General features: G+C 44.6%; 1 protein-coding gene across 9 annotated transcripts in view; it reads right to left on the bottom strand.

The window, feature by feature from the left end:
- Positions 1 to 20658, bottom strand: part of CACNA1E (calcium voltage-gated channel subunit alpha1 E) — a 503960-nt gene that overhangs the window by 136012 nt on the left and 347290 nt on the right. For all 9 annotated transcript variants that reach the window (XM_047705044.1, XM_047705043.1, XM_047705049.1 and 6 more), the window contains exon 9: positions 7702 to 7805. In XM_047705044.1, coding sequence (XP_047561000.1) covers positions 7702 to 7805 — 104 coding nt within the window. The remainder of the gene's footprint in view (positions 1 to 7701; positions 7806 to 20658) is intronic.

Raw genomic sequence — 20658 nt, 5'->3', positions numbered from 1 at the left:
GCCCCCTCTCGCCCAGAACCCTCTTGTCACTTGCTGACACAGGGGTTCCTCCTTCCACTGCCTTCGTTCTCTGCTTTAGGAAAGCCATGGGTACATAATATTCGAACTGGCCACAGGGCACAGGGAACACGTCCCCTGGAAATAAAACCTCCCAAGCTTTTCTCTGGCTCTCAAGCACAAATCCCAACCAAACACTTATTCCAAAGAGAAAGCCAACATCCCCTCCAGAGGGATGTGAGAACCAGACCAAGCAGAAGGGAGCATCCTTGGCCCCTTTATACATAGAACTAGCGGCTGCTGAACCCTCCGCAGACACCAGGAAATGCGTTGATGTGTTGGGCATCAGAATGTGAAAAAGAAACCAGGACAGAAATATTTCAGTCCTAGCCTGTAAGGCCCCTATTGTTAACACTCCTTGAAATGTCAGAATTTATTCACACCAGCTGTTCCCAGCTGCTGTTGTCACTTCCTAGGCTTCTCCAGAAATGCTAAGGAGACATACGCTATTCCAGGCCTGTTTCATCTCCCAGCCTGGGGAGGCTGTCTCCCCGTCAGAGAGGAGCTGACGGCCTCACAGCCAATTCAAGCCAATCATCACAGGCTGCTACTCAGAGGATGCCCACCTAGATGTAACAGGTAGAGAAAATGAACATCAATACTATCAAAGGTATAAGAGCTGGTGGCTTCTCTGTGCCAGACTCCAGGCTAGGCCTCTGCCTATGAGAGAAAATGCTATCCCAATTTATACAGGAGGAAGTGGGCTCAGAGTAACTGGTCCAGATGTACAATGCTGGAAAGTGGCAAGATAAGGGTCTCACTCATGACTGTCATGTGCCAAAGACCCTGCTGCCCCCAATGTGCCACTCTTTCTCATCAGTAGAACGATGCAGGAGAACTAAGAGATATAACCCTAAACCAGACCTGGTTCATTAGAGTGGATATGGTTAGATGTTAAGAATTGTCCCAGAGGGCAGGGCTCTGTCCTATGTCCAGCTCTGTTAAAATATATCTTGAGCCCATACTGAAGCCTTATCTGGAACACTAATGATGGTTAGCACGGCATCTGCTTTTCTCCCTCTTCCAATAGTAAGAAGAGGACTTGAATTTTCTAAATTAACACAGACACACACTTTGGAAACAAGTAAGGATAAAGAAGATCAAGTCAGATTACATAAATAAGAGGTATCCCCTCTGTAGAAATACATGAAGAATGAAGTCGGTGGTCAGGCCCCTTGAGTAAGTCATCGTTGAGAGAGAGCATCTAAGTTGCAGGTGCAGGGTACGGAGAGCAAATTACCTGCAGCAGTGCCTGCGCATCAAGAATGCCAATAAACGCTCACTGAATGAGTACATGTTTATGAAGTCCCATTATGTCTTAGAACTTTCCGCTCATGATACACAGTATTAAGAATGCCTTAACAATGTCCCCTGCTCTTATTTCATAACCATTTCACAAGTCACCACAGGCTCTCAGTACTACATACTTGGACTAGTATGATTGTTTCCTCCTTAATCCTATGGATCTGGTCTCTCTCCATGCCAATCCTTCCCCCCACTGATGCTAGATGAATGGGCTTATACATCCCTTTCATCCTACACTTTAATGTAAGTGCAGCATTTTTACTTTAAAATTGTATTTCTATTTTTCTTAAAGTGATGCACACTGAGTTTTAAAGTCAAATATTTTAAAGAGACTTATCATGAAGAGATAGCTGTCCACTGCCTCACCCCTCCCCACTCCTAAATCTCGTTCCCCAGAAACCACCACTTGTAACTTCTACCTGTATTTTTTTCTGGTAGTCGCTTCCAATTTTCTGAATATCTTACTTACACAATGGCTATTTTTTAATCTTTCAATTTTAGATACTGCTTAAAGACTCTTACTGTGGAACCTAAGATTTTAGTCTTTGACAGTCCCTTCCCTCCCCATATTTACCTCCCTCCTTTCTCTCAAGACAATTGTAGCACCATAAGGGGTCCCTCACAGTCCAGTGTTAACAATGAAAATCCAGTTGACAGCTGCAGAAAAAACTTCCTATGCTTATATTCCTTTAATGGTAACACTTTTGTATTTTGTGGAATTGCTTAGATGGAGGTATGTGCATACAAATACAAATGTGAATATATATATTTATATATAATGCAAACATATATTTGTATATATTTTATAAATATAAATATATATACAATCTTCACAAAACCATTCAACTTTTCTGAATATAATATATATCAGGGAATATACTTATTTCATTCTTAGAGTTGTCACCCTACTCAAATCTGAACTTGCTGTTCTCTATGCATTCTGACAGCTGTCATGGTAGACGTCCTCTCATCATCATCCTGGAATTCCCTTTGTCTCTCTCCTCTACTGAATCCCTCATTTGTATGAATATCATGCCCTTCTCATTCTTCAATTAATTCCTTATTCTTAGGAATTAATTAGTGACTCACATTTTCCAGTAACTTCTTCAGAAAGTGTCCTAAAATACTGCTATTCCAAGCTCATAAATTATTGCTATTTGGGCTGGGTATAGAATTCCACCTTGGAAATTTTTTTCCTTCAAAAAGTTTTAGGAACTTCTCTGTTCATTTCTAACTTTCAGTTATCAATGAAAAGCCCAAAGCTGCCTTAATTCCTGATTTTTCATTGGCAAAATATATTGTCTTCCCAATAACCAAAAGCTTTTGGAATAGTATCTTTATTCAGATGCTCTGAAATTTTGTGATGTCTTTATCTTGGTGTAGTCTCTTTTCATCAGTTGTGTCAAGTGCTTAGTGGGCATTTTCATTATTAATTAAATTCACTTGTTCCCTTCTATCTCTATACCTGCCTCCCATGTCTCTGCTATACAAATTACCATTACAATATGCAGGTTTCCCCCAGTATCTGAAATTTCACTTTATACCACTTTGCTTTCATGAAAAATCCACATTAGTACCTATTTTCGATAACCAAAAAAAATCCAAAGAGCATTTTTGCCTTTATGAAATGGTAACTGCTTCTTTACTTTCTGTCATATTGGTTTATGAAAGATTTCAAAACAATGCTCCTTCAATTCAACACCAAAAAAAAAAAAAAATACTCCACAAAGTCATACTAAAAGATGGACAGGGGACCTGAATAGACATTTGTCCAAAAACAATGCACAGATGGTCAACAGACCCATGAAAAGATGCTCAACATCACTAATCAAAGAAATGAAAATCAAAACACAGTGAGATATCATATCATACATATCAGAATAGATATGATAGCAAAAGGATAAGAAATGTGTTAGCAAGGACATGGAGAAAAGGAAACCCCCAAACATTGTAAGAATCTAAGTTGGTGCAACTACTGTGGAAAACAGTATGGAGATTCCTCAAAATTTTAAAAATAGAAATACCATGTGCTCCATTAATTGCACTACTAGGTATTTATCCAAAGAAAGCAAAAACACTAATTTGAAAAGATTAAATCACCCCCAGCTTACTGTAGCACTCTCTGCAATAGCCAAGATATGGAAGCAACTCAAGTGTGCATCCATAGAAGGTAAAGAAGATGTGGTATACATAGGCAATGGAATATTACTAGGTCATAAAAAAGAATGAGGTCTTGTCATTTGTGACAACACAGATGGACCTAGAGGGTATTATGTGAAGTGAAATAAGTCAGACAAAGAAAGACAAATACCATATGATGTACAAAGGAACAAACAAAAACCTGATGCTTACATACAGAGAACTGGTGGTTGCCTGAGAGGGGAAGGGAGTGGGTGGATGGGCAAAATAGATAAAAGGATTAAGTTACAAACTTCTAATTATAAAATAAGCCACAAAGCCAAACAGTACAGTTTAGGGAATATAACCAATAATATTGTAATAATGTTATATGGTGACAAATGGTGACTACACTTATCATGGTAAGCACCATGTAATGTATAGAATTGTCAAATCAATAGGCTGAACCTCTGAAACTAATTTAACATTGTATGTTAATTATATTTCAATAAAAAACAAAAAATGTTTTATCTTCAGGTAGCAAGAGAAACTTGTATTCAATGTATACTTTTTATTTGAAAGCATTCTCACAAACTATGTATTGCATATGTATGTATTTTTTATTTATGTGGATGGTATTATACCATGCTATTTCTTCCTGTTTTCACTAAACTCTGTCCTTTTAAAATATTCTATGTTGCTATGTGTATACGGTATTTGTTGCTCCTAATTGCTGCCTCGTATGTCATGATATGTATATAACAGCTTACTTATCTACCATCCCAATTATGGATGCCCAGGTTCTCCAACTCCCCCTCAAAGACTATCCTTGCACACGTTTCAAACAGACCTTTTGCTCTGGCAACGTGTGTTTACTGATTCTGGAAACATTTTTCAATATTTTTCTTTGTAAATTTCTTCCTCTCCACTTCCCTGTTCTCTTTATGGAACTCTTTTTTTTTTTTTTTAAGATTTTATTTATTTATTTGACAGAAATCACAAGTAGGCAGAGAGGCAGGCAGAGAGAGAGGAGGAAGCAGGCTCCCCGCTGAACAGAAAGCCCGATGTGGGGCTCAAACCCAGGACCCGGGATCATGACCTGAGCCGAAGGCAGCGGCTTAACCCACTGAGCCACCCAGGTGCCCCTCTTTATGGAACTCTTAATAGTTGAATGTTGGACGAACTCTTTGATTTTCTTATTTTTGTTTGACTTTCTAGGTGATTTCATTAATTTCATATTCCAACCATTTACTACCTCATTATTTTCATCACATGTTTACATTTTTATATTAATTCATGTTACATTAATGTAAATTTTACATTATTTATTTTACATTAATTCCCCAAGGGCTCTTCCTAATGGCTAAATATTCTTTTTTAAATAGCAATGTTAGTTTGTGGATAAAATTATTTCTCTTCTATCTCTGCTGATATCAGTTATGCTTTTTAAGTCTTTTGCTCCCCGCATCATTGATATTCCATCTAATTCCTTTTTTTAATGTATTATTTTTTGTCTTTTGTTTTGAACATTTTCTTCAAATGCTGGTAATCTCTAGCTGTGCATTAATATTTAAGAGCAAGTCTCAAAAGACTTATTGGAAACTTGTGTGTATGGCTAGAGCTTCTAAAATGATGAGTGTGGTAGGTTGAATGCCCTTACCAAAAAATACATAAATATATATATATATATATCTCAACATTCTCATTCCTGGATCCTATGAATGTTACCTTATTTAGAAAAAGAGTCCTTGGGGCACCTGGGTGGCTCAGTGGGTTAAAGCCTCTGTCTTCGGCTCAGGTCATGGTCCCAGGGTCCTGGGATCGAACCCCACATCGGGCTCTCTGCTTAGCAGGGAGCCTACTTCCCCCTCCCTCTCTGCCTGCCTCTCTGCCTACTTGTAATCTCTGTCAAATAAATAAATAAAATCTTTAAAAAAAAAAAAAAAGAAAAAAGAAAATGAGTCCTTGCTGGATGCAATTAAATTAAGGGTCTGGAGATGAAGAGGTCATCCTGGAATATACAAGTGACCCTAAATCCAACGACAAGTGTCCTCATAAGAAAGAGGCCCAGGGAGATTTTAGACAAAAGAGAAGGAGGCAATGTGACCACAGAGTAAGAGACCAGGGTAATGCAGCCACAAGCCAAGGAATACTTGGAATCATCAGTGACTGGAAGAGGAAGGAAATAACTTCTCCCCTTGAGCCCTCTCAGGGAGTAATGCCCTGCCAGATTTTGGACCTCTAGGCTCCAGAACTGTGAGAGTTAATATCTTTCACAGTTCTGAAGCCACCTAGTTGGTTCATTTCTTGCAGCAGCCATTGTAAACTAATAGGAGCCTCACTGAGGGTGATGGGTGGGAGCCATTTCTCTGGCCATCCTCAGATATCAGCGTACTTAGATTCTTCTCTTAAGATGTACAGTTTCCTCACAGAGGAATCCTACTAACCCTTACCAGCTCGATCCACTTCCGTGAGTCAACAGTAGATGTGGGCTAGAAGCATGATGTTCAGTTTGCGGAATTCACTACAAACCTATCACCCCTACCCTCAGAAGCACCTGATGTTACCACTGCAAATTTCTGATTCAGCCTCCAAAGAGACAGGAAGTCTTCTGACTTTGGCTGGGGTGGGCAGTTGGGCAGGGCAGATACCAGTTAGAAGTGTTTGGGGGTAGAGATCTAGGGTGTTGGTCAGAAGGCATCAAAGTATTCCTTACGAGGGCTTTTGACCAATCCTCTTATTTTTAGTGCCACCCATTCTTCATCTCTCAGACATACCTGGAGCCTCTCCAGGACTGTGGAAGGTTCTAAAGGACAATCATTTTGGCTTTTTATTGGCGTTCCTCACTAAAGGGCATTAAACCTCAGTTTTCCCACCACTAGATGAGTTACCATTTACTCTCCACCTTCAAAACTTTTGTTGACACATCTCATTTTTGTCATTTCCTCTCCTGTCTTATCACTATGCCCTTCTTAAAAATTTTTTTCCTGTGTTTGTAGAGTTACAATGCATGACAAACTTGGTTCAGTCCACTATGTTGAATCAGAAGTACCACCATCTAACTTCCGCTTGAAGAACTTATGCCACTCAGAGAAGAAATTAAGTCCAGTTTTGCTTAGAGAAATGTAAACCCTCTAAAATCAACCCCTGTTATAGCTCTATTTTATATTTCTCATTTCCCAAAGTAAAGTTTCAGCCTAGGTAAGTTAGGTTGCATTACAATCGTTTCCCACTGTAAGGTTAGTCCCATTTCTTCATTTTTGCTTGTGGTTTGGTGCTCTCCTTCCTGGAATGTTCACTCAGATATATTCTGTTTTATCCTATTACATCTTGTACATCCAAGCAAAAGGCCAGTCCTTTATGAAGCCATTCCTGGTAACTTCAGAATAAATAGATTTGTTCCTTCCACCAAATGATTTACAGCTTACATTAGTAAGTAAAAGAATTTGCATTCCCTCACTCTTTCAAGTGTGTTGTCCTGTCTACAAAATACAATTTTCTTTTTTTTTTTAAAGATTTTATTTATTTATTTGACATAGAGAGAGAGAGAGAGGTGGGGGAGGGGGCAGAGGGAGAGAGAGAGAGAGAATCCCAAGCAACTCCATGCTGAGCACAGAGCCTGATGGAAAACTCAATCCCGTGACCCTAAGATCGTGACCCCAGCTGAAATCAAGAGTCAGACACTTAACCGACTAAGCCACTCTGGTGCCCCACAAAGTACAGTTTTCTTAAGGAAGGAATCATGCCCAAGACTTTGTGTCCTCTTGGCAATGCTCACCATACACAGGACATTGCGTACTTGCTGACTGAGGTACGTTAACCCAAGCTACAAATATAGGATTTGACATTCAATAAATGACAGAACAATACTCTTTGAGGGTAAAGATTGCATCTCACTCCACTTTATAACCCTCACAACCAGCACAGTGACTGACAAAGAAGGTCTATGACAGCTGAGTGAAAAGATGGATGGACACGTGAACTCTCACTAGATATCATGTTCAATATTGTACGTGGTTTACATATTTTTTTAACGCCTAAGAAAAATAAACACGATGAGAACAATGTTCACTACCGCATCTACCGCATCCGGAATAGCAACTGGTACACGGGCTGCTCACTAAATGTCTTCCAAATGAATGCTCAATGAATGAATTGGTCGGCGGTCAGGAGCATTAGTTTACAGTTGGAAAGAAGTGAAGAGGAGAGAGTCTGGCTTACCCGGAGAGCACTCCCAGAACTAGGTTGAGAACAAAGAAGGATCCAATGATGATGAGGGGGATGAAGTACAGCCAGTTCCAGGTGGCTCCTAAGGCATCATTGGTCTGAAAGAAAGAAAAATGGTTCCTTAATATTTTACCAAAACCATCTGCCAGGAGAAGGCCTCCCTTCCTGAAGCCTCACATATATGGCGATATAACAAGCACAGGTCAATATGATGAACACGGCCTGCTTCATTCCCAGCTTGGTGTTACTGTGGGTTAACTCCTATTCCACCATGTACAGAGTCAATGACCCTGCATGAGACTTGCATGATATCATGAGTAGGAATCGTCCAACACCCTCACTTAATAGCTGAGATAGCTAAATCCAGTGAGGTCAAGTACTTCTCTAAGGTCATAGAAACAATTACAGGTTTTATAGTGTTTAGTGATGTCGGTTCCAAGCTTTTGCAGTCTAAGTTGGACAAACTGTCAAAAAGTCAGAGGCAAGCTATGGCCATCAGTCTAGTCCCTGGATGCTGGTGAAAGCTTTGGCAGGGCTGCTTGGGGGACATTAGTGTCAGCCACTTCCCGCTCAGCCCTTTACCCTCGGCTCTGGCTTGCTTTCTTCTATCAGAGTCCAATAGTACAGAGCTGGCTCATGCTTGGCCCCAGCAAGGCTCTGGACAGAACAAGGAATAATTCTAAAGAGCAATCCCTCAGTGAAGTCAAAGTGCTTGGAAATCGTATTCTGGATTTTTATACTATAAGTGAGATACAAGATCCTTGGATGGTGGGGGTTGAGCAAGGATTATACCACATGGCTTAGCCAAGGCAGCAAGTCTTGGAACGATGTCATATTAGGAACTAGAAACAGTTTGGGAACATTTTGAAAACTCTTCTCTAACACTTGAGCCTCTCAACTAAACCTCACCTTGACTCTCTTTCCCCATAATATCAACTCCAAGTCTTTCTAAATAGTCTCCTTGAATTGCATTTTACATACACAGGGCTTTGAAGTCCCCCCCCCACCCCCACAGGCCCCTCACATGCAAACCTTAATAACCATTTGTATCAGTTAAAAGCTTTTATTCTCAGTTCACTGGAGAAACAAAGCCATCGAAGTCAGATGCCATGCCTAAGATTCACAGGCTAAATTAGTAAAATTAAGATCTGAACTCAGAATTTCTAAGGCAAAGTGTTTCTTTGTCCCTGCGATTTACCTTTTTCTCCCTCTCGCTACTCAACTTTGCAAACATATTTTGACTCATTGTTCTCATGCTTTCTGTGGACTTCTAGGGCATTCTATCTTTTCTATCAAAATTATCTAATTTTCAGGGCACATGTGTGGCTCAGTTCACTGAGCAACTGCCTTTGGCTCAGGTCATGATCCTGGAGTCCCAGAATCGAGTCCCACATCAGGCTCCTGGCTCCACAGGGAGTCTACTTCTCCCTCTGACCTTTTCCCCTCTCATGCTCGCTCTCTCTCTCTCTCAAAAAAATAAATGAAATCTTTAAAAAATTATTTAATTTTCTTTCTGCCTCCCACTCAAATATCCGCAGATTATAGCTTCCCACTGATCCTGGAAGCTTATAGTAGATTTTTCCATTAAAAATGACTTTTAAGGGGCGCCTGGGTGGCTCAGTGGGTTAAAGTCTCTGCCTTAGGTTCAGACCATGATCTCAAGGTCCTGAGATCAAGCCCTGCATCGGGCTCTCTGCTCAGCAGGGAGCCTGCTTCCTCCTCTCTTTCTGCCTGCCTCTCTGCCTACTTGTGATCTCTGTCTGTCAAATAAATGAATAAAAATCTTAAAAAAAAAAAGAAGGCAATAGGATGATATGTTCAAAGTGCTAAAAGAAAATATTTGTCTATCAAGATTCGATTCCAGCAAAACAATCCCTCAAAAATGGCAAAATACATTGCCAGATAAGTAAAAACAGATGTTTAAAAAAAAAAAAGACTTTTAAGGCAACCTCTTTCACCAAACTTATGTCTTTTGTCTTGCCCCCACACTGTTCAGAGACAGATGATTGCAAATGAAGCAGAATATAACTTAAAAACAAACACCTGCTGAACAGTGGGGCAAAGGTGGGGTCTGCTGATTTCTGTGTGTGTAAGATCCAACTCTTCAGTTCAACCGGGTCTGGTCAGTTAAATGCAAGCAGGGAAGATGTGGACCAGACCTCAGAGAAAACTGCTCCTGATTATCAGAAAGACGTAAAAGAGCTAGATGCTGAAGGCCAGCCACAAGAGATTTTAATGAACAGAGGAAGCTGTTTTTTCTGAGACAGTTTAGACACGGTCCTTCCTATAAGCTGAAGGATGGATTACATGACCCTTGTATAAATAGCTCTGTCTTTATTCATGATTATAAATGCAACATTTTGTAAAGACTGGTTAGCTTGGATGGCTCACCAGCAATGCACCAGACCAACAAGTTTCATCCACTAGATGGCTTAGCCAGGGTCCCCCGTCCCCCAGCATTCTTTGGCAGCAAGGACCACGTCCACTCCCTGTACCCAGATCAGAACTGAGCTGCCAGTATGTCTGAGTTGGTACCGGCCGTGGCAATCATGAAACATGCTGTTAAGGCACCTTTGGTCCCAGGAGTGACTGAGCTACAGTCTGAGGATGGCGAGAAGCAATTTCAGTAAGGGGACAATTTGGCCAAGATGCTATGGAGTGAAGAGCGTTTCCCAAATCGCATTCTCCTCATTGCTAGTCATCTGTGTGAATGTGTTCTGTGGGAAATGAGCTTCTGTAATCAAAGAAACTTAGGAAACACAACAGATTCTATTTTCCCCTTAGCCTGAAAAATTATTAACTTTAATATCATTTCATATACTTTCTGGATTATGAAACCTCCTTTTGTGAAGGAAATCTTTTAACGTATGAGGAAATACAGCCTGTGAAATGCAGGGATAAAAGGACTCTCCTCATGGGCCTAACATCTGGAAAACATTTCTCAGTCTGCCAGAAAAAAACAATGACAGACAGTGTCTCTTTATCCATGTGTTGAGAACGCTCTGGCTTTGGGTTTAACCCACCTTAAGGTAAGAACCTTAACTGTCCGTTTCTATATATGGTATCTAGTGAAGGGTTCGGCACATGAAGTATTTGTCAACTAACCAATACACGACCACAATTTGAGTAAGAACATTCTCCTGCTTAAAATGTATCCCCCAGAACTGTTCATTCTGAAATTCCCCTCAAGCTTTGTCTGAATTGTTTTTTAAGAAAAATTGTCACCAACAATGGCACCAGGCTCTGTTTGATGAGAAAAAGGAGAGAAAGGGGAAGAGAAAGAGAAAAAGAAAGGCTAGGAGGACACTAGGGACAGCGGCATGGTATCCTGGGGAGCTATTACAGATGACTGATGGTGTAAAGATTCTTCTGGAGAAGCCAGCTTGACAGCTCTCCAAGATTATTCACAAACCTTTTAATAGACTTGCCACACCCTCTCTACACCTTTCTCCCCTCCCTCAGGCTTCCTCCTGGTTACTCCCCTCCCACCTTTCCCCACCAGGAGACCTCCCCCTCACCTCACATGCCTGTCAGTGGATCAAGGACAAATCCAGCTGGACAGGGGGACATAACTCAGCAGGAAGGGGGCAAAGGACTTCAGGTTTCCCTCCTCCAAAATGGCAAGATTCTTTCTGATGCTAATTAGAACTTCAATCTCCTTTCTGATTCATCATTATGAAAACCTTAAAACTGTCCAGTGTAGGAGAGACAACGACTCAAGTGTCTTTTGAGATTAAAAAAGAAGTAAGTCATCAACAACTCTGGAGTGAGTAAGTGTCCTGAAGTCCCATGAGGTGGGAGTCAGGAAGGCCAAGGAGAAAGTGGCCAGTGCGACCTCAGAGTTGGGACGGTTTTCTCTCAAGAGGCCATGTGTCCCTGTCATAGCTGGAGGGGGAAGGGAGGAAGGCTACCGAGGTGAGAAGGCCTTGTCCTCTGCTCCATTCTCCAAACCCATCTGCTTCTGGGACTCTGACAAGCTCCCCACCTGTGGCATCATCACACTCTACTTTCCCTGGCGACTTTTCCCTCAGGATAGAAGGCTGCTATGCCTTCTTCTGGAGGCAGCCATGCTGAGTTACTCTGAGCAAGATGCTGGGGAAAGAGACCTGCAGCTTTCTGAACATGTTCCACCGGCTTCCGGCCCAAGAGTCTCACAGTGGAAGCTCCCCTGCCTAGCTTCCTACTGCAAAGCAGCTGAGGCGAAATGAGTCTCCTCCCTTCAGGGAAGGATCTTCATTCCCCACCATTCATGCAACACCTACTCTTTGGCAGCCATTACAGAAGAGTGTTTTTCTTCCGGGCAATGTCCGCTCAGTGAGGGCGAGGATTCTCCACCCAACCCAGCCCAGCCCAGCCCCTCGACCCACCGGCAGGCTGGCTGATGTCTGACTTTCTCACCTGCTGACTCCCTGAGTGACACACACACACGCACACGTGTGCACGGTGGGGTAATGACAGACAGAGACAGCAGTCGGGGGTGGCCGCCCACCTGCATAAGGAGTGCTCAGCGGGTTCCAGTGCTGACACGGTGAGATGTGTTCCTTTGGGAACCTGCCTGATTGGGGCTGGGGAGCACACCCACTCGCTGCGTAAACAGGCACACATGGCAATTATCGCATTAATCTCTGGAGGACTGGGGGAAATGGTAGAAGGTGGGGTGGGAGGAACAGGATTGAAAAGAAACAGGAGCATGGAGGCAGCGAGATGAAGTGGGGGTTCCCGTGGTTCTCCTGGACTGAAGCTGGAGATGCAGAGCTAGGCCCTCACTCTCGGAAGCAGGTCTCTGTCAAGGTTCCACGGGGCTCTGGAAGAAATGCTGAAAGGCCTCTTCTATGTACCCGCCTTTCACAGAGCAAATTGGGCCAAGGAGTCTGAATGAGCCAGAACTAGGAATAAGGGGGATGTGGATTCTAGGGCCCCTTCAGGAAAAAAGAGGATCTGTGGGACACAGCTGCTTCCCAGGCAGGAGACAGCATCCGCTGGCAAGCCTGGGCTGGCCTACAGCTGGGTTTCTCAGCTCGGACACTGCTAGCATCTTGGGCTGGATGATTCTTGGTCATGGGGTAACTCCGGATAATTCTGTCCCGTGGGGTTCATTTGCAGGATCCCTGGCTTCTACCCATTAGATGCCAGAAGCACTCCGCCAGCTGTAACAAGGAAAGATGTTTCTGGAATTGCCAAGTGTCCTGAGGAGTAAAAATAAGCTTCTAGTTGAGAACCACAGGCTAAGAGGCTCTGTCCCAAGGAGAGTTCTTTGAAATCACCAACTGATCTCAAGTCAAGACATGGGTGGAACCAGAACCCGAGGCTGCTGAAAGGACTGGACTGTTCATCTCAGCAAACGCATCCCTCCGAGCCCTCCGGTGATCACCCCAGGTAGAGGAAGCTCAGGGAGGACGAGCATGGGGAAGGAAAAGGGACAGAAGCCAAAGGCCGACTCTACCAAGTACCACCTTCCCTAAGGGCAGCGCACCAGACATCCCCCGGCTGGCGGCCTCCCTTTGCCTCTGCTTCATCCCAGCCCTGAGCGTGACGGCTTCTCTACCACCCGGAAGTACTTGGAGTTCACACCGCAGAGCCGAAGGGCCACATTTTGTTCCACAAATTTGTGGATCACATACTTTGTGACAGTCTCCTAAGTGCTAGGGATAAACAATGAGCAAAACAGCCACAGGTCCTGGCCCTGGTGAAGCCCAGGATAACAGGGTCCTGCATTAAATAGATCAATATACACACACCTGCCCTTGAGCTGTAGGCATGAAGGCGCCACACCAGGCAGGGATGCACAGGGGCATCTGATCTGGTCCAGGGGGTCAGGAAAGGATGCGCTGAATCCTTCGGAGAAAAGAGTCACATGACCATCTATGACACGACCTTGGCTGAGACAGCAGAGGCCAGAAAAGCAGATAACAGGTTCATTATGAAGGGGAAACAAAAGGGAGAAAAAAGTGAAGATGAAGGAATACCATACAGCGGGGGACACAGGAGAAGAGAAAGGAGACTGGGGATGCCCTGTCAGAACGAACTCCCACCACCCTGTGTAGGTGTGGCACTGAAACGTCTATGAATTGTGAGGGGACCTCTCGATAGCTTCTCTTCCCAGTGTACGTGACTATGCCAGCTGCCCCCAGGTAAGCCTGGTGCTTCCCTCCTGCTCTGTCCAAGGCACCAGCTCCCTCTCCTCAAATGTACCATTAACCTGACTTCTTCCGCAATCATCAGTTACGTCAGCCTAGTTGCAAAGTCACATCTGAGCTTCTCCCTGCAGATGCCAAGCCATCCACAGTCCCTCTTTGCCCAGGACCGAGAAGTGCTCTAGATTTACTTTCAGAATAACCCTCTCCCACCCGGCCTCTTCCCCTGCTCCCTATCTGGCTCTCACCAGCCTGGATGGGGAAAATCCTGTATTGTCCCCCCCACCCCGCCTTCCTCCATCAGGTGGCCTCTACCTGCTGGTGTGCCCATGCCTCATTAACCATGTGTGCTGGCTGCTACGGGCCCACATGCAGGCCCTTCTCAGAAGCCTAGCCCTGGCAGAGAGACCTGCCTCACCCAGGAGTTTACGTCTGCCCTTGGAGGGCGGGTGTCCAATAGGCAATAATTATCTGATGGAAGGGGATCTGTGATCCAGCCCATTTTCCCCTGGTGGGCGGGGAGGGGGGTGGCGGTGGCTGGGGACCACCTCTGAGTTGCAATTCACATTCTGGTGCTGCCTGTGGGAGGTCAAAACTTTTTTTTTGAGGTCAAAACTTTTAGAACCACATCTCTAATATTTTTCCCCCTAGCCTATCCTGCTTCCCTCATATCCTTACAGTTCTCTCTGGAAAGCAGTTCCTCAATAAATCACTGCTATAGGAATCTGTCTTAAGGGACAGGGAATCTGACTTAAGGCATTATATCCCTTTCTCATCAGGGTTTTGACCAGCCTTACAAAGTCACAGAGTCACAAAGTTGGCGGTTTGTAAGGGCACCCCCGAGTCACAGAGTTGGCGGTTTCTAGGGGCAGAGCCATGTATACTCCCTTCTGACCATGCTCACATTTTAGGAAAAGGACACAAGGTACAGCCTTGGGGACAAGTAAAAGTGTGTACGGATTACCCACCCTGGTTCCCTGCATACCAGGAATTCCATCCCTGGACTTGGAAGAATTTGAGAAGGTGCAATCCAACCCATCTTTTGGTGGAAAAGGAGGCTGAGGCCCAAATCAGCAACGTGACCGTATCTCCTTTATTCCCAGGTCTTTTAAAAACAATCATGTCCATACCATTACCACCTTCTGGGGCAGAACAAAGCCAACCCTGGAACCTGGCAGCCAGAAAGTAAGAGTTGTCTTCCCATCCCCCCAGGACAGAAAGAAGGGTGGAGGAGCAGGTAGGAAGAGTGAGGCCAGAGAGCTCCCAGTTAAACACAAAACCTGCACCCCACCCCCCACCCCCCGCGAGAAGGCTAAGCCTGTCGGTCCTGAAGGCAAAGTATCTTATTACGTCTCAGCTCCCTGAGCATATCGAACCAACACTGCGAGTCTCCCCACACAAACAAGCACCACAGGCAGCATCTGGCTTAGCCAGGGGCCCGGGGCTGATACCCAAGACTCGGCACACATGCTGACTGCTCCAAGCCCCCAGACTGGATGGCCAGCAGCCCTTTCTCCCACCACCTAGAGGATGCAGCAGCACCCGAGTCCGGACGCAAACGCACCCCAAGGAGTCACTTCCTACTGGACATTTCACCCCCCATCCGTCCCCTCCTCTTGCCGGTGGGAAGACGGCAGAACCAGTTCAACAAACCAGCCAGGAAGAGGCAGCAGCACTCCCACCCCCCCAGCTCCCAGGCGGCAGTAGGATGCCAACGAGACCAGGGTCAGGACCCGCATGCCCAGGAGCCCGGCTCAGCATCACGGGCCAAGTACTGCTCCGTCCTGGCCACGGGGGCCCATCCACAGCGGCACGGCGCAGACAGGCGTTGATGGGCCAAGAGAAGTCCATCCGCACACCTGGGAAGAGAACTACCGTAAATACCACCGAACAGAGAGCGTCAGTGGTGCCACGTCGGAGCAGGAAGGCAGCCGTGACTCTGTGTGTCCATATACACAGGGCCTTGAAGCCCACACGGCTCAGGACCCTGCCATCCTTAAAACCTCTTTGGTTAAGTCCTAATAATTCCAACATCACTGTTAGGTGATGTTTATCCTGTCCACTCCCTCTCCGAGCTCTGGCCCCAGAGCCCACTGCGGAGAGAACCGGTCATTTAAAGGTTTTCTTCATCTGCCGAAGCTGCGGTTGGATTACATATTCTCTCCTCTCTAGTCATGCATAGGTTTGAAAATTTCTATAAGAGGTTTTAAATTTTCCCAAAATTGAACCATTTATTTACATAGGTCAGGGTCATGAACACATTTTAACAGAAAATCCTATTTTAGTCTAAATACTTTTTTAAAATTTTATGTATTTTTATTTTAGTCAAAGTGGTGAAAAATGTTAATAGTGATGGTAATGGGAGGGGTAGAAATTAAATATTTTTAAATCCCTAGTTTTTTTATTCTTTCCTATACTTTGAAACTCATCCTGCAGTAACTTTTGTTTTTAATAATGAGAGAAAACAAAGACTAATGGGGAAAAAAGAGGGAGGCAGAGGGAGAGACAGGGAAAGAAGTCCTCCTTCCCTGCAACCCAAGATGCTAGGCAGGCAGCCATTCTCAGAGCCTCTGAAAAGCCAGGACAGAGGCAGCTGACCCTCTGCTAAAGCCATCCAGGCTGGGATACTGCTTTGCTCCGGGAAAAGGTGAGTGTGTTGTACTGACAGCTCCGTGTGCAGGCTGGCCAAAGTCCGTGACTGAAAGAGGAAATTAAAGAGGATGCATCCTATGATGGTTAGCTAAAACATATCACCCCTTCACCCCTTCTACAGAGCTTGCTGATGAGAGACTCGATGTACTTTTTCAAGAAATTCAGGAACCAGAGAACAAAAGAGGAGAGAGTCTCAGGGCTCCTCAGCGGCTCTGTCGGTTAAGCACCTGCCTTTGGCTCGGGTCAAGATCCCAGGGACCTGGAATCGAGCCACATACTGGGCTCCTTGCTCAGCGGGGAGCCTGTTTCTCCCTCTCCCTCTCTCCCCACTCTTGGTCTCTGTCTCTTGGTCTCTCTCAAATAAATAAAATATATATTTAAAAAAATAAAGGAGAGAGTCTCAGAAGACTATTCCTTTGAGGCTCAGTGCCAACAGGTACATGAGGCTTGACAGACTCTATACACGGCGGCGGGGGGCTTTGTGGAGGGTCCATTGTATTCCAGAAAGACTGTGCTGATAATACCAGGAAAACAGGTCTTCCACCAGTCCCCAGCTTGTTCTCCCCTCTATCCTATAGTCCTCAGGGATCAGTTCTCCTAGGTATCATCAGTTATTGCTTTCCTGTTGGTGCCCTGTCCCCTCCAGCTAACCAGTCATTACTTTCCGTTCAGTGTTAGCACTCAAACATTTATCATCTTGCAGATTACAGAGAGAAAAGGAATCCTAGCATCTTGCACAAACCCCTCATTTCACAGGTGAAGAACTGAGGATCACAAGCCAGGGGACTGCTGAAAGACACCACACTCCCTGGCTGGAGGAGTAGAACTGGGATGCGGGACTCAGGGCCCCCAGTTCACTCTGCACAGCATTTCTATACCACTCAGTTCAGTGCTAAAACTCCGTCTCCATGGACCAGTTCCCTCTAATTCTTTTGTATATAATTAGTCCAGCCTCAGGATCTCACGTGGAAGCTACATCAGGTTGAAGACTCTTTTGATGCTGTATCTCACTTCCTCTGAACGTGAAGAGCCCAGGGCTCAGACCTGTGAATACTCTTATCGGATTTTGTGAAGAAAGAAGTGAGCTCAGAAGGGTCATGGAAGGCTTCCTGTACCTTCACCTGCACCCAAAGTAGGAGGAGGATTCAGACGGGCCAGGCCATGGAGGAAGATAGTCCAAAGAGAAAGGAATGGGTGGAAATGAGGAGGACACAAAGGGCTGTTCTTGGCAGGACTTAGGAAGGCAACACCAGGAGGAGAAGGTCACGAAGGACCCTGAGTGGCGGCCTCAGTGTGTCTGGATTTGCTCACTGCCTCTGAGCTCTTCCTTCCTCCCTCTCCGGTCCCCTCCCCCTGCCAAACTGTGAGTTTCTCACAGTTGAAAACACTGCTCAGCCTCTATAAGGCTTCCCCTGAGCACATCACTCTACTGCACTCCAGAATTCCCCCATAGTAGCAGATTCATTCAACACCTTTGAGTGTGGGCTCCGCACAAGATGAATAAGAATGGAAAACAGTCCTCAAGAGCCTTTAGTATCTTAGCGAAGCCTAAGTCATGAGTAGATATACCTACCATAGAAAAGAGAACATTCAGTGCTGCACTTGAGTTCTGATTTGTACTTATTTACAGGCCTGTTTTATATATATTCTGCCTCTTTCACATGTTGGTCCTACCTTCCCACTAGGGTTAAATGTTTCTCAAAAACAGAATACATCTTTTGTTTCTCCATTCACTCTGCTAACGCCAGATTCTTTCTCTTCTTCTTCCTTAAATAACGGATTCTCAATAAAGTCGTTGACTGATGGGAGATTATACCACCATTAGCATTCTTCTGTTTCACAGGCCTCTAGGAGTTTCCTTCTCTGGAAATAAATCCATTGTCCATAAAATGGCACCTTTGTTGACATATAGCAAGTCCACTTAGCTAACAAATATTTAGCACACCATGTTAGAGGAGACACTCAAGAAAAAAGGTTTCCAATAAACATTTTTCTTCGCTTTCATTCTTCCCGCCACAATGCCTTCTGAGCAGGTGAATTAATTTATCACTGAATATCCTTATTTTAATTAATGATTCATGTGTCACACGCTATGCAAGGCTGATAAGCCCAGCTGGCTCCCTGAGGAAGCTGCAGGCCAGTTTCATTTATTTTGTGGCTACAGGAAGCACTCTGACTTCCTAGTAAGAACAACAGGAAAGCAAACAACTACGGCTTTCAAGTCTTTGCATCTTCACAATCCAAGACATCTCTCTGGAAAACATGCTCAATAAATTTTCACTGGTGGTGATAATGAAAAACTGGTGGTGATAATGAAATACGTGCCTGTGTATCCCCTGGGGTCCCGTCCTGAGAACACGTGGGTGAGGCTTCCCACTCTGGTGCTGCTGATTAGAGTCTCGGGTTCCAGGAGCACTCAAGGTGTTGCTCTGCTCACCTGTCAGAGGCCCCAGGCTGGTCACCTCCACTCGTAAGCGGCCTCATCCACTTACCCCAGTGTTATACAAATATTATTTTCTGTGTGTGCCATGATGTGAAAAAAAAATGGGAATAACTGTGCAAGATTACCATCTGTTAGGGACATTGAGGAGGGAATTGCTCACTTGAGTAGGTGCCTACATCAGACGACAGATGTGAGAGCCCTTCCCACTCAGACCATATTCCTCACTTTGTCTCTCCTCTCGCTAACGGACTCTCATTTTCGGGCTCCAAGTCTACCACTCCCCCAAACCCTTCTTTTTTCTCATTTCTTGATTTTCTACTGTCTGGTTCAGTCCACTGCTAGAAATTCTTCTTCTTCTTCTTCCCCTTTTCCCAAAGATGCACAAAATTCATGGCAATGGACCATTCCTGTTGGTTTAGGGGTATAACAAGGTTGGAACAGAACACAGATGATGAACAATAATGTTCATTGTTTCCCCAGTCAAGGAGTCCCTGGAAAGAATCACTTTTTGCTTTTACCATTCTCTGCAGAACTTCCTTTGTACTATGAACGTGCTAGGATTAATGGTGATAGGTGACTAATGGAAGAATGTATATAAGCTATTGAATGGAGCTCCAGCATGGACCCAGTGAGACCTATTTCTGGAATTATGAAGAGGACCTGATTAAAACACCTTTACTTGAATATTTTCCTGTGACTTCTATCCTGAGACTCCAGTGTAACCGAGGAGGAAAAAGAATCATGGCTTCTGCTTGTTATGCACTTACTCTCTGCGGGATGCTGAGCCAGTATACATAATGCACATGAACTCTCATCTTCACAACCATGTGCAAGACAGGTCCAATTTTAAGTTCATGGAAGTACAAAAGCAACAAAATCCAAACTTTGAAAGGCTAAGGGGACTTGCTGAAGCTCCCACAGTCAATTACAGAACCAATATGCAAACCCTCATTTGGCCTCTTCTCAAAATATCACATTGTGTTGCTTCTTGTATTGGGGGATAAAAATAACCATATTGTTGTAACCTGGAACATACCTGAGAACAGAGTTATGAAGGCAGGCATTTACAACAGCCGTGCCAGCAGAGGAAATCGTTTCTAACCAACTGCACATCTTAATCCCATCCAAATGTTACATTGTTTCAACGCCTTTGATGTGTTCGCCTTAACTCAGGGGTTTCTTTCCGGCCATGGACATTTGATGAGGTGGGAAGACTGTCCCAGCTAGTTCCCTGGCTAGGAGGGTGACCTTGTAAAGTGGGACAAGGGACTCCCAGCCACACAGTTGGCCTCAGTCTTCAGAGCAGGGGAAAGCTGTTCTTTCCTACCAATCTATCTCACCATCTCTCCTCTGCTTAAAAACCTCTGATGGCCGCCCTTGCCAAATTCCAGCCTGACCTCTCCAGCTCACCTCACAGCTGCTCCCTCTCCCTTGACCAGGTCAATGACCAGACCCCGCTTCTTGTGATTCCCTCATATTTCATGCTCTTTCCTATCTCTAGGCTTTTGTTCATGTTCTCTCCAGTATTTAGAAATCCCTCTCCACTCTTTCACCTGGAAAGCCTCTGCACATACCCTGGTTAAGTGTTACCCAGGCCAGGGAAACCTTCCCAGAGTCATTCGCTCTCATCAGCAATGAGAGGTCTTCATGCGGTCATACAACCGAACTTTGTGCAGTAATCAGTGCTTCCTTACATGTCATTCTCCCCTGCAAGTCTTGACC

This window comes from Lutra lutra, chromosome 15, assembly GCF_902655055.1.
Source record: "Lutra lutra chromosome 15, mLutLut1.2, whole genome shotgun sequence".
In the NCBI taxonomy this organism is placed as follows: domain Eukaryota; kingdom Metazoa; phylum Chordata; class Mammalia; order Carnivora; family Mustelidae; genus Lutra; species Lutra lutra.
The sequence above is the reverse complement of the archived record's forward strand: the minus strand, read 5'-3'. Positions and strand labels throughout refer to the sequence as shown.